Source organism: Lactuca saligna, chromosome 2 (genome assembly GCF_052625555.1).
Source record: "Lactuca saligna cultivar CGN05327 chromosome 2, ASM5262555v1, whole genome shotgun sequence".
In the NCBI taxonomy this organism is placed as follows: Eukaryota; Viridiplantae; Streptophyta; class Magnoliopsida; order Asterales; family Asteraceae; genus Lactuca; species Lactuca saligna.
Window position 1 is genome coordinate 156,239,584 of NC_136418.1, and position 14,668 is coordinate 156,254,251.

Sequence of the window (14,668 nt, forward strand, 5' to 3'; positions counted from 1 at the left end):
ATGACATGATATTACAAATGTTTTATTACACTATTGGTTTTATAATGATTTATTTAAAAATATTTTCTTTTTAGCCTGTATCTTTGGGATATTACAAGTTGGTATCAGAGCCTTGGTTTGAGGGATTCGGGCACACTCTCGGGTGTGTCTGAACTCAAACTAAGGACTTGGTATGAAAAGTTTAAAAAATAAAATCATTTTATAAAAGAAGTTTGAAAATAGAAAAGAACTTTGAAAAGAACAAGGTGTGTGATGCGTACAATCAACCGAGCTCAAGTAAGTTTTTCCCAAGATACCCATACATGTTATGATATGATATGTTATGATTATGAGAACTGCATGCTAGATTAGGGCTAAGGATCTAGGAGGATGCCTTATATGCCTATTATTTGTGCTTGTAGACTTGCATGCTAGTACTAATCAGTCAGCGATAGGATAGCCTGTTTAGGTTATGCCTGATTGTATGAGCCTTTTAATTGCATGTACAGATTCCTGATTAGAGGATAAAATGATTTGATTGGAATATGATGGTTAGATTTTCCGTTGTCTGAATGTTGCTTGCTTTGTGCTTTGTAGGACTCTTAGTAATCTGAGTTAGCTATTAAGTGAATATGCTAAGTCACATGTGGCACGGGCTGGATAATCTCAGAGTGATAGATTTGACCATATTGTGCAGCTCTCGTTTGAGTCTAACCGTTATAGGGATGAGTTTGTTACTTGAAGGATTATCTGATCTCTGTTGCATGTGGCTATATTCATAAGGTAGCTAGTTGACATTACTGGAAATCTTTCAGCAGCTGAGGACTGGGTGAGTTCAGGAACCTAGGGAAGCCTAGGATATATTTCAGTGAGGCTTAGTTAGACTTGGGTGTACCAGTTGAGGAAGTGACTTGGAGTATCCGGGAGGATTGCTGAGGAAAGTATGGATAGGTGTGGAAGGTAGTATTGGGCCCGTACTACTGAAAGCACAGGATCCATACTCGAATCAGTAAGAGTCTTGGAGAATCTAAGAAGCTTCAGGGAAGAGTTTATGACCCAGTTTGGGGACAAAGGATGTTCTAGTTGTTGCAGCTTAGCCATTGGCAAGCGAGCTAGTGAGCGTGACAGGGTGTCAGACCCTGAATGATATGATTTCCAAGGATTGCAGATGCGAGATCAATTTGGGAGTACCCTGAAAAGAGAGGTGTGTGTGAGGTGCGTATAGTAGGGGTCTCGGGAAGAGACCCATGATTTCTGATCATCGGGTGAAAGGCCAGCATGGTCGGAATCAGTGCAACGCGTACAAGAAAGTGTACGAGGGAGTTTGTCACTCCAAGGGTTTAGGATGCTACAGGTGTGGAAGGGTTGATCATATCAGCTGGAGGTGACTCCGATTCCTCCAGATGTTGCGGGTATGTCATATTTTACTGCTACTAGTTGGATGTTGGGAATATGTATCGCTTTGGAATTGTGAGTGAGTCGGATAACTCAGACTTCGGGTCGGTTCTCCTGCTAGTGTTTGGGTTATCAAGGATCATATATGCCATCCTACATGCCGAAAGGTAGGGGTGCAAACGAGCCAAGCTACTCGCGAGCTACTTGGGATCGGATCGTTAAAAACTCGACTCGAAATCGGTTTTAAACGAGCCCAAGCCGAGCTCGAGCTTAAAATTCAGCTCGTTTATTAAACGAGCTCGAGCTCGAGCCTATGTCATTAAGCTTGATTAGGCTCGCGAGCCTAAACGAGCCTTTACATAATATAATTTATTATTATTTATATATATTAAAATAAAAATATATTAGAGGAATTACGAATTTAGGGTATTAGTAAACGAGCTTCTTAACGAGCTCGAGCCGAGCTTAAGCTTATTTAGGCACGTCAGATAAAAAACAAGTCGAGCTCGAGCCCGAGCCCGAGCCGAGCTTGGATAATTCGTTACGAGCTCGAGCCGAGCTCAGTACAAGAAAGCTCGAATCTAGCCGAGCTCGAGCCTCATGTAACTTAAACGAGCCCGAGCCGAGCCTGGCCAGGCTCGGGCTCGACTCGGCTCATTTGCACCCCTACCGAAAGGTCCTTGATGAACCCAAAGAGGGATGCGTCTTGCGGAGTGGGTTCCGCGCATACCGTTATCATTTCGGATCTTTGTCGGGATCTATGCAGGAGTATTATTTAGAGGATACTCGATCAGGGTTGGAGTGATTGTTCTCCAATGAAGTCAGCATTCAGAGGTTCTATCATTGTTCAGGTATGGTCGATAATTGTTTATGGATGAACTTTGGAGTTCAAGGCACTACCGTTGCTAGGACAGAACTGGTGACAGGAAGAGCATAGTGTCAGTCACGGGTGTTAGATACATAAGTGGTTGGTCACTGGATGTTCAAGAGAATTGTGTTTTTGCATGGGTTGTGTTCGGTTAGAGCTTAGTGGTACTGCAAGATTGGGAGTGGGAATGGGGATTCGTCAGCTAGAGTGAAGATTGAGGTCTTCAATCGACAACATGTTAGATGGATTGAGGTGTCAGACTGGGTCAAATTTCAAGAGTACTCATCGAGATTTCCGAGGATAGGAGAGCTCAAGGTTTAATCGGCGATTAAACGCTAGCATTGGCAGGTACAGGTTGTCATCAGTGGGATATTAGAAAGCGAGAAGGATTAGAAATCCTTCAATTCTCATGTAATGTGAAGACTTAGTTGAATCTAAGTGGGGGAGATACTTTTTATAAAGATCTCCAAATGTGAATTCTGGTTGCACGGGGTGCAATCTCTTGGGCACTTTGTCAATCAGAAGGGTATTCTAGTTGATCCGGCCAAGATAAAGGCCGTGATGCATTGGGAGATTCCGAGGTCTCCATTTGAGATTTGGAATTTCTTGGGTCTAACAGGTTACTATCGGAGATTTACATGGGACTTCTCCGAGATTGCGGTTCCTTTGAACCGACTGACCAAGAAGTCGGTGGCCTTTCATTGGGGGCCTGGGCAGCAGGCAGCCTACGAGGCTCTCAGACAGCGGTTGTACGAGGCACCAATTCTCACCCTGCTAGAGGGTGTAGATGATTTTGTGGTTTATGGTGACGCTCTGATCACGAGCATGGGTACGGTACTGATACAATGGGGTCACATGATAGCAGGTTTCGAGAATCAGGTTAGAGTTCTGGTTAGGACTCAAGTGTAGTGGTGTGTTTGGTCGAGTGCGTGTTCGAACCGGTTTGGAAAGTGTTGTAAGACTACGGGTGTAGCCGTAGCATTCACTAGCAACCAGATAGTGATAAAGTGTTGTGAGACTGCGGGTGTAGTCGCAACATTCACTAGGTTAGTAGATAGTGTGAGCGCATTGTTAGGACGTAGAAGGAATAGTCGTACCCACCAGTTCGGGTGTAGCGGTAAGGATAAGGAAATCCACGGATTGGATTTCGGAATTACCCAGATGGATTGGATCTGGTTGAGCTAGTGATAGGACTGTATGAGCGCCACTACAGTTATGGGATCGGGAAAGAAATGGACTGTATAAGAAATCATGTGAGATAAGGCTACCATTGGTCAAGTAGCAATCACTTTTAGTCTTGGATTTGATGATGACAGGATTCGACGCAAGGACCCGATCGGTTAGACCCGAAAGTTGTTTGAGCCATTATGGCATGATAACTAGTGGCAACTAGTTCCAGGGAAGTATTTCATTCAGGAGTCGTGAGAGGCGACTAAGTGGGAGTCCTTTGGCTCCGCAACCGGGCTGGAACCTGGCAAATTCAGATGATTAACGGATAAATTGAGACCAGAAAAGTCTCGATAGATTATGGGAAGCAGCTATGTAGCAGCATACTGCTTCCGGCAGTTTAGTGTTTAAGCAGTTTTAGCTATGGGCAGTGTTAGCAATTGTGTTTCAGGTTCCGAGTATGGACGTAATAGCTAGATGATCTGAGGAGTGACAAGTCACTCACAGCGAGAGTATCCGAGCCTTGGCCAAGTATTAGTGGTCTGCGAGGATAATTGGGCCTATGACCTTGTTTTATAATGGGAACCACAGGTTATCAGAAGTTGAGTAGTTAGTTGAGGGATAAACAGACTAGATTCAATGATAATGATTCAGTATGAGTGGTCTGTCGAGGAATCAGACCATCTCGAGATAGTAGATTCAGATGAAATAGATGTGATCCTGTTGCGAGGAATTCGTACATATGAGGATATTATGGCTTTGTGAAGATTGGTCCTAGCTACCTTGGGAAGGCTAGGGCGTGCCCATGATGATGACTATGTTATTAGAGTGGCTTGGTATGTAAGGATTAGCATGGAATGATTCCGAGGACGAAATCTAATTTAAGTATGGGAGAGTTGTAAAACCCCGTTTATTTATTAAATAAATAAATTAATTAATGAATGGCTAGTAGTCCTAAAATAATAATTATATATATACCAAAGGATGGTTCGAAGGGCTAATTATCATTTTTAGAAGTCGGGGGTTAAAAGCGTGAGTTTGGGACTCATTTTATAAATATTTATAAAGACAGGGGCTCTGTAGTAATTAATTGAATTTAATTTAAAAGGAACTGAGGTGGAGGGGATGATTATGTCATACTTAAGATATTGGGGGTCGTTTTTGTGAAAGATGGACTTAATTTGTAAAGGAATTGAAGGGGGCAAGGTTTAAATGGAATATCATAGACTTGTTTTGAAGGGATTCTATGGAGGAGGGGTATGAACTGTCATTATGGCAAAGACATGATGAGGGACCGGGTATATAGTCTCCTTACCCGTCAAACCCTAACCCTAAGCCCTTAGTCAGTATCCGGTCGAGAGGACCGAAGGGGTAGGTCGGGCACCCAGATATGCCTGACAATATATGTATGTTATGTGATTATATGGTATGTGGTATGATGGGGGAACTCACTAAGCTTCGTGCTTGTGGTTTTCAGTTTTGGTTTCAGGTACTTCGTGTCTAAAGGAAAGGAGCCGGCTTCATCGCAACGCATCACACTATGGTTTTCCGCACATGGGATCTTTGGGATTACACTCTGATATTGTTTTATGATAACATGTTTAATTATTTCTACTTTGGTTTTGACATGACATGATATTAAAAATGTTTTATTACACTATTGGTTTTATAATGACTTATTTAAAAATATATTTTTTTTAGCCTGTATTTTTGGGATGTTACACCTATCTTGGGCCTCGCCCTTGTCCTGCTACTGATGAGTCTTGGAACCCCGTCCACGCCCTTACTGATAGTGAGATACGGGCCCAGCCCACATTCACTCTTTCCCTAATTTGGGCCTCGCCCCTGTTCTGCTGCTAATGAGATGTGGAACACCATCCACACTCTGCTATTGGTGAGATACGGGACCTCACCCACACTCACCTCCCTACCAGGCACATACATGTATCACACAGACAACAAGTATAAACTAACATAGAAACCATTCCTTGGGAACCCGCTCGCTATCATTGGACCTCGTCCTGAATATCATACTAGCATATTGTGCCTAGGGCTAACCCCCGAGTCTTCCTACTTGTATCTACATGGGCCGGCATTGTGGCCTTAGACCCATTCACACAAAGGGAAAACTCACCTGCTCTTGCTGAACTTGCTGATAACCCTTCTAGCTGCTACCCGACAACTCTCTGAACTCCTGCTCCACTAGCTCTCCGAGCTACCAATATCAATGCAACACTTAGTCTAATTGACCCCCGAAAGACAACCAAGTCAACTCTGGTCATAGACAAAGTCATGGTCAAAGTCAACCTTCCAGGTCAACCCTACTCGCCGAGTCACCCTATTGACTCGCCGAGTTCATATGTTTAGAGTCCTTCCATTGGCGACTCGACTCGCCGAGTTAGTCCATGACTCGCCGAGTCTACTGATTTCCGAGTCCTGACCTGTCCGACTCACCGAGTCTCCACTCGACTCACTGATTCGAGTCTCAACTCGAAGGGTTTGGGGTTTCGCGACTTGACTCGCCGAGTACAAAGCAATCTTCATCTGACTCGACGAGCTGTTCATCCCACTCGTCGAGTTGCTCCTAATCTTCATGCTACTCACCGAGTCCACTCAAAGGACTCACCGAGTCCATTCAAATATCCTTACATGTAGAGGACTTTTGAAGCATGCATGGACTCCAAACTGTAGATCTACCCTTCCCAAGCCTATTCCTCACGTAAAGTTGCAAACTTTACGTGTAGAGAAGGAGATCTAGGCAAAATACACCATAAACTAGGGTTTAAGGCAAAGAGGCTCCATAATCAACTCAAGGGCAGATACTTTATGCTTCTCAAGACCATAATATGCTTAGATCCGAAGTAGCAACTTCAGATCTGGCTTCTAACTCAAATGGATACCATTATGGCTAAAAAGCCCCAACACCCACACATATATCTAGATGCAAAAGAGTCCAAGAACTAGTTTATTACCTCCAAATACTCAGAAATATCTTCCTAATCCCAGATCTATAGCCCCTTCGTGCACCTCCAAGATCCTTCTTCCTTCTCCAAGCTTTAATGCACTATTCAAGGCACCAATTGGCTCAAACAATGGATATGGCGGCTAGGGTTTGGTGTTCTGGGTTAGAGAGGCAGTAAAGGAACCCTAGGGAAGAGAATGAGGCGCTTAAATAGGCTCCAAGTCCCGAATTTAGGGTTTTCCTCGCACAGACCAGACTTGCCGAGTCCCCTTGGCCGACTCGCCGAGTCGGTCACTTACTCCTCGACCTGGATCCCGCTCGGACTCGCCGAGTTCCTCCTTGGACTCGCCGAGTCGCCCCTTAAAATTAGGGTTTTCTTTCCTTTCTTGGCCTTCCAGACTTTGGGTGTTACAAAAGCACAACTTGAAAGATCGTTAGCAGTTGTTGAAGATGAAGACTAGTAGAAATCGACTGAATGCTTGAGCTTCTACCTTGGACGAAATCGATGATTACAGAGTTAAATCAATAAAAATCTTGTAATGAATTGTTGATGCAGATAGATGAACATAAACCTCAATCACTTAAATCAAAGCAAATAGAAGATTGATTAGCATGAATCGAAGATTAAGGAATGTTGATCGATTAGTGTGAATTGGTAGAAAGAATCTAAGCAACTGGGTTTTGTGATAACGTGAAGATAACAAATCTGATGATCTAAAATTTAACTTGGTGATTAATCTACCCCTAATTAACTAATTTTTTAGATTAATTAGTGTTAATCACGTTTTTTTATGAGCCACAAGATCAGTTTTAATCAAAGGTTCAGATTTGGGCTCCATGCCTCACAAAATATAGGTGGCTCAAATGAACATATATATATATATATATATATATATATATATATATATATATATATATATATATATATATATGGGAAAAGTGAATATACCCTTATATAAACATAGGTACCCTATACATAAAACTACGTAGTTTTGGTTAGTGAATTAATTAAAAAAAATCATTTCCAAAAAAAAAAAATATATTGCTGCGTATTTCTTATTCTTCCTTATTCACGTTTCCAAGAACTAAAAAGTGTGTCTTTTAAAAGGGATTTGTCCCATATTATTTATCACAATACTTGATTCTTTCATTGTATCATTTCCAAAGAAGATTGATTCATGATTAATCCCTACAACATGTTTTTCGTTTTATGTCTCGGCTTCAAGGATTCAAGGAGGCACATTTTGTCAACATCTCCTGTCGACGACCATGTTCAATGGGTTAACCATTCACCTGAATTAGGTGAAATTGTTTTTTTGATGCAGCTACTTATGATCTGTGAATTACAATTTCACAGACTTGATGATTTTTTCGGGATTATCAAAAAACCATTTGTAATTTAAGGACAAATCAAGTTAAACGTGAATATGACAATGTGAATATGGAAACGTGATTAACGAATACGCAGTAATTATTTTTTTGGAAACTTGAATAAGGAAGAATAAGAAATACGCAACATTTTTTTTTTTTTTTTTGGAAATGATCTTTTTTAATTAATTCACTAACAAAAACTACGTAGTTTTATGTATAGGGTACCTATGTTTATATACCCATAAGGGTATATTCACTTTTCCATATATATATATATATATATATATATATATATATATATATATATATATATATATATATATATATATATATATATATATATATATATATATATATATATATATATATATATATATATCAAGTTCTTTTTTTGTTCGATTTTTAAAGAAATCTAGGATCCACTTGAATTAAAAAGAGAAAACCCATAACCTTTTAACTGTACGAATCTGACGACGGCGTTTGAGCAATTGTTTTCAGCACGGAGACCGTTGTAATAAAACCACCAACAGCCTCCGTCGGAACCATATTTTCCACTTCTCTCCGTCGAGGGAGTATTTTACTCCTTCATGCTCTAACAGCCGTAACTAACATTTCAGGTAAATGGATATACTCTTCGCTCAGATCCAAGCGGATCTCCGCTCCAACGATGCCCTCCGCCAATCAGGAGCTCTACTCCAGGCACTCCAACAATCTGCAGCCGGACGTGACATCTCGGTCATTGCCAAGTCCGCCGTCGAAGAGATCGTGGCTTCTCCTGCCTCCGCCGTCTCAAAGAAGTTAGCCTTTGACCTTATCCGATCCACTCGCCTCACAACCGATCTATGGGAGATCGTATGCACTGGCATTCACAACGATCTGGAATTCCCGGACCCCGACGTCACTGCCGCCGCCGTTTCTATCCTTGCCGCCATCCCGTCCTACCGGCTTGGAAAGCTTATTACTGATAGCAATAAAGAAATATCCAGCTGTTTTGATTCGACTAGTGATAATTTGCGGTTTTCGATTACTGAAACCCTAGGTTGTATCCTCGCTCGTGACGATCTGGTGACTTTGTGTGAGAACAACATCAATTTGTTAGATAAGGTGTCGAATTGGTGGACTCGGATCGGGCAAAACATGCTGGACAAAGCTGATAATGTTTCGAAGGTGGCATTTGAATCGGTTGGAAGGTTGTTTCAGGAGTTCGAATCGAAGAGGATGAGTCGATTGGCTGGAGACAAGCTTGTGGATAGTGAAAATTCTGTTGCGATCAGGTCAAATTGGGTGTCATCGATGGTGGAATTTGTTTGGAAGAGGCGAAACGCTTTAATGGCAAGGTCATTAATTCTTCCAGTGGAGAGTTTTAGGTCCAGTGTGTATCCGCTTGTTTATGCTGTAAAATCTGTTGCATCCGGCTCAATTGAGGCTTTTCAGAAGCTCTCAAGGTCTTCGAAGAAAACAAATACCAGCAATTTGGATTCAAGCAAAGCAGAGAGGTTTGTGGGAGTGTCAGATGTAGTCACCCATTTGGCTCCCTTTCTGTCATCTTCTTTAGACCCATCATTGATTTTCGAGGTAGGGATTAACATGTTGTATCTGGCTGATGTTCCTGGTGGCAAGCCTGAGTGGGCTTCAGCTTCGATTATTGCAATTCTCACACTTTGGGACAGACAAGAATTTTCTTCTGCTAGAGAGAGTATAGTTAGAGCAGTTGTTACGAACCTACATCTCCTCGATCTTAGTATGCAGGTTTGTGTAACCACTTCCTACACTTTGTATTACGTGTATGACATTTATTAGTTTCCATGAATAGAAAGTAGAAACTACTCATCATGTGCAGCAGTATACAGACAACACCATAGGTCATGTTTTCATGACCTGAGAGCCATATCTACTAGCCTTAAAATGCTAAATAACAATCTATTTCAGAATTGCATAAAAATAGTTGTCCAACTGCTGATATGAAATCTAGACACACGAGGCATGATAATAACTGATTTACTGACATGCTTTGTCATATTGCTGCTATACTGAAATCAACTAGCCTCTAATCCGGTAGGTTGACAGCCGTTGATAATGAGCTCTATGATACCTGTATCCAATATAGAACTCATTAAGTTTCAGTTATGTTTACTGACATGCTATACTGAAATCAACTAGGCTCTTTATGATATTGAGATCCAAAGTAGAACTTACTAAGTTCCAGTTCTGTTTGCCATGGAGATACACGATAAAGCTTATCAAGCTCTTATTCTCTTTGCCATATCCCACATTCTTGAACCAGGAATTGAAAGTTGTGGTATCACCTTTCAAAATTTAAGTAGGTCTTAACACAAATAAAAGTATATGAACAGGACAACAAGTAAGAAATAGTGAACTGGACTTACCAATAGCGTGAGGTTAGACATGAAGGAGACGACATTTACCAAGGACATGGCCACAGATATAAGTGTCATTAGGGTGTGGACTGTGGAGACTTAAAATCAGGGTAGCGGAGTAGTCTAGGGCTCTAGGCTCTATTATCCCTTTTCGTTTTTGTGCTTTCTGTATATTTACCTTCTTACTCATGCACCCTCTTTATTTGTGGCTTCTTCATGTTTCCCCCCTCAGATGTGAGATATGAGATATGAGGGCGTGGAGTAGAATATGTCCTAGTTTTCCTTCTATGTTTGCGACTTTCATACGACATTTACCTGCTTACTTTTGCCCTTTTGTCCCCTTTCCTTTAAGCTTCATTGTTTTATTGCCTGAATGCCTGTACCTGCTTTATGTTTTATTGAATCTACCTGAATTGCTAGTATACCTGCTTTACACTTTATTACTTTAAGCTTATTGCTGTATATCCTTACCCCCATGCCACCCCTTTATTTGCATTATTGTGGACCTGAAAGAGATCATCTCAGGAAGCAGTCTCTCTATCACTGGGTGGGGTACACTTGTATGCATATACCTCCCCCTTACCCCATTTTATCTCATTGTTCATTGTGGTTTTTCCTTAATCTTTGGTGAAAAATCAAGGTTATTCCTTTTCTCTTTTCTTTTGGTCAGAGGTGGCTGTTTATTATGTTTAACAGTAAAGAAATTATTCACTTCAACTTGGATCAAGTTGTTTTCCATGATAGATATTCTCATGAGTGGGTAACACTTGTATAAAATAACTTTTGGCATGATAGATATTTTCCATGTGTTTATTTTTTTCAGGTATCATTATTCAAAAGGCTGCTTCTGATGGTGCGAAACTTGAGGGCAGAATCAGACCGAATGCATGCTTTAGCATGCATCTGTCGTACAGCTCTCTGTGTTGATCTTTTTGCAAAAGAAAGTGTTCGAAGAGGCCAAAAACCTCTCTCAGGAACCGACATCGCATCACTTTTTGAAGACACCAGAATCAAAGATGACCTCAACACTGTGACAAGCAAAAATTTATTCAGAGAAGAACTGGTGGCCACTTTAGTAGAAAGCTGCTTCCAGCTGTCACTCCCATTACCCGAACAAAAAAATTCAGGCATGGAAAGTAGAGTGATTGGAGCATTGGCTTATGGAACCGGTTATGGTGCATTAAATTGGACTGAACCAGCTTTAGAAGTAGTGGAGGTCTGTCGCCCTTGTGTGAAATGGGACTGTGAGGGTCGAACTTATGCTGTTGATTGTTACTTAAAGCTACTGGTCAGACTTTGCCATATATTTGATACCAGGGGTGGGGTCAAACGTGTCAAAGATGGGGCATCTCAAGATCAGATTTTGAACGAAACCCGTTTACAAAATTTGCAACGACAACTCGTCAATGATCTGCTTGAGGTTCGTGACTGAATGTTTAGAAATTATTGAATTTTTTTTTGTTTCCTTTCTTATGTGGATGTGTATCTGGGCAGGTGAATACTCCTAGAATTGCTGCCCGGCTTATTTGGGCAATTTCAGAACACATTGATTTAGAAGGTTTGGATCCTCTTTTAGCTGATGACCCAGAGGATGCATTAAACATTATCATATCAAAAATCCACAAGATCCTGTTCAATGCTGACTCATCTGCGACTGAAACAAATAAGCTCCAAGATGTTCAAGCGGTTCTTTTATGTGCTCAAAGATTGGGATCACGTAATGCTAGGGCCGGCCAGTTGCTCACCAAAGAGCTGGAAGACTTCAGGGCTGATCCCTTGACTGATTCTGTCAACAAACATCAGGCCCGTATGATATTACAGAGAATCAAATACGTTTCCAGTCATTCTGATGACAAGTAAGCATCATCTAATTTTGAGTTTAGAAAGTAATCCGTATTTATCAGGGTATATGTCTCAGTTTAGCAACAAACTGTTTTGTATGTTCTCATTTAGTCTCTTTAGTCATTCTAAATAACAGACACTAAATGGTTAAATGAGAACATACAAAATAATTTGTTGATCAAGTATGACGTAAACCCTATTTTGTTACAGGTGGGCTGGTGTTAGTGAAGCAAGAGGAGACTACCCATTCAGTCACCACAAACTAACAGTTCAATTCTACGAAGGCTCAGCAGCGCAAGACCGAAAACTGGAAGGATTAGTTCACAAAGCTATTCTAGAACTATGGAGACCCGATCCCAGTGAACTAACTCTATTATTAACAAAAGGAGCCGATGCTACTTCACTAAAAGTTCCTCCAAATGCACACACATTAACCGGTAGTAGTGATCCCTGTTACGTGGAAGCATACCACTTATCAGACCCAAGTGACGGAAGAATCACGCTTCATTTAAAAGTTCTGAATTTAACCGAAATGGAACTTAATCGGGTGGACATCCGGGTCGGGTTATCCGGCGCTTCATATTTCATGGACGGGTCTCCCCAAGCAGTTCGACAGTTACGCGATCTAAACTCTCAGGAACCCGTACTATGCAGCGTGACATTGGGCGTGTCTCATTTTGAAAGATGTGCGCTTTGGGTACAAGTGTTGTACTACCCTTCTCATGGACATGACATTGCAGGGCATGAAGGTGACTACGCTGAAGAAGATCAACAAATCATCAGACAAAGAAGAAACTTAAAGCCGGAATTAGGAGAGCCTGTAATCATGAGATGCCAGCCTTACAAGATTCCATTAACCGAGCTTTTATTGCCTCATAAAATCTCACCCGTGGAGTATTTTCGCCTCTGGCCTAGTTTACCAGCCATGGTGGAGTTCACAGGTACTTATACATATGAAGGTAGCGGGTTTAAGGCCACAGCTGCTCAGCAATACGGTTCTTCCCCTTTCTTGAGTGGTCTCAGATCTTTATCTTCCAAGCCTTTTCATAGAGTTTGCTCTCACATCATCCGAACTGTAGCTGGGTTCCAGGCAAGTTCATTTTTTTATCTTATTTTTTACGTATTATGTTCATCGTTAATCGGATTATGTTTTGGGTATTATTATTTTTTGTAGCTATGTTTTGCTGCAAAGACATGGCATGGGGGTTTTGTGGGGATGATGATATTTGGTGCAAGTGAAGTGAGTAGAAACGTAGACTTGGGTGATGAAACAACAGCTATGATATGTAAGTTTGTGGTTAGGGCATCAGATGCAGCCATTATAAAAGAAGTTGGTTCGGATCTACAGTCATGGTGTGATGATCTTACTGATGGGGGTGTCGAGTACATGCCGGAAGATGAAGTCAAGGTGGCTGCTGCTGAGAGGCTACGTGTATCCATGGAACGGATAGCTATTTTAAAGGCGGCTCAGCCGCCTCCTAAAGCCCCAAAAATTGAAGAAGAAGAAGAAGTAAAAGATGACGTGGACAGTGATGATGATGACGTGGTGGACAAGAAGGAAAATGGGGAGGATGGAAAGAAGAAACACAAGGGTCCCACAACTTTGTTTGAGTTGACACCGGAGGAGGTGGAGCATCGTGCTCTTCAAACTGCGGTGTTGCAGGAATGGCATGCGCTGTGTAAAGATAGAAACACCAAAGTTAAATAGGACACGTTTTAAGTTTTTTGGCGGGAGTTTTGCATAGTTTTGTTTTTATAAGTGGTTATTGAGGCTGTGACGTCAGAGTGTTTTCTTGTTTTCATTTGCCTGTCTAATTCCAGTGGTGATTGTGTTGTATTCTTGTACTCTTTTTCAGGCACATAGTGATTCATTTCTTCTATGTATGTATGGACTCCTTGTTGTCTATATTATCATTACTTGAAAAAAAAAACTTGCTTCAAAACATGCAATTTGTTCCAAAAACTGTACGTAAAACAAATTATATTTCACTTATTTTGATGTATAGATATAATCATAGGTTTCATCGTTTTTTTGTGCTAAAAAAACCCAATATGATAGGACATATGTATATGAAGGTCCATCCCATACACATACACATAGATGTGTTTCTTTTAAGACTGGAGGGAGTAAGCTGTGATAAATGTGAGGTGGAGCCTATGTGCCATACCTTTGTCATGGCGAACACAACTCTTGGAACAATGTTGGAATTGCATGGCAAGAGCACTCTCTCCCTCTCTCTCATGGCAAAGTGGTATATCATTCTTGGTGCATGGTATTCTTGATGGCAAAATAATGTAGAGCTCAACAAGAACTTCTCATCCCTCCAGCGTAAGATAACCCTTTTTTTTGTTACATATCATTTTGATTTTTGACAAATTATGTGACAACCTATTTGACACTTAAGCAATTTACTTTTGAAAATGAAGAGATGTACACTTCATCTAGTTGTTGTAACCCTTAGATTAAAGAGACGATATCATTTTTGTATGCCACATTAGTTTTACATTATACATTTTTTTTTTCCTTTTGTGGAATGATATATATATATATATATATATATATATATATATATATATATATATATATATATATATATATATATATATATATATACTAGCCGTTACCCGCGCACAGCGGCGGGGACAAATAGCTTCTTTCAACGATATTTTTTTTAAAAAAAAAATGTTATGTTCCAAAAGAAAGTT

The 14,668-nt window shown here is 40.8% G+C and overlaps 1 protein-coding gene across 1 annotated transcript; it reads left to right on the forward strand.

Moving 5' to 3' along the window:
• Positions 1-8,148: 8,148 nt before the first annotated feature.
• On the forward strand, positions 8,149-13,846 carry TPLATE (ARM repeat superfamily protein). Its single transcript, XM_078981041.1, has 5 exons — positions 8,149-9,491; positions 10,944-11,540; positions 11,615-11,976; positions 12,173-13,052; positions 13,137-13,846. The coding sequence occupies exons 1-5, from the start codon at positions 8,364-8,366 to the stop codon at positions 13,668-13,670; spliced, it is 3,501 nt and encodes a 1,166-aa protein (XP_078837167.1). The 5' UTR covers positions 8,149-8,363; the 3' UTR covers positions 13,671-13,846.
• The last annotated feature ends 822 nt before the right edge of the window (positions 13,847-14,668 follow it).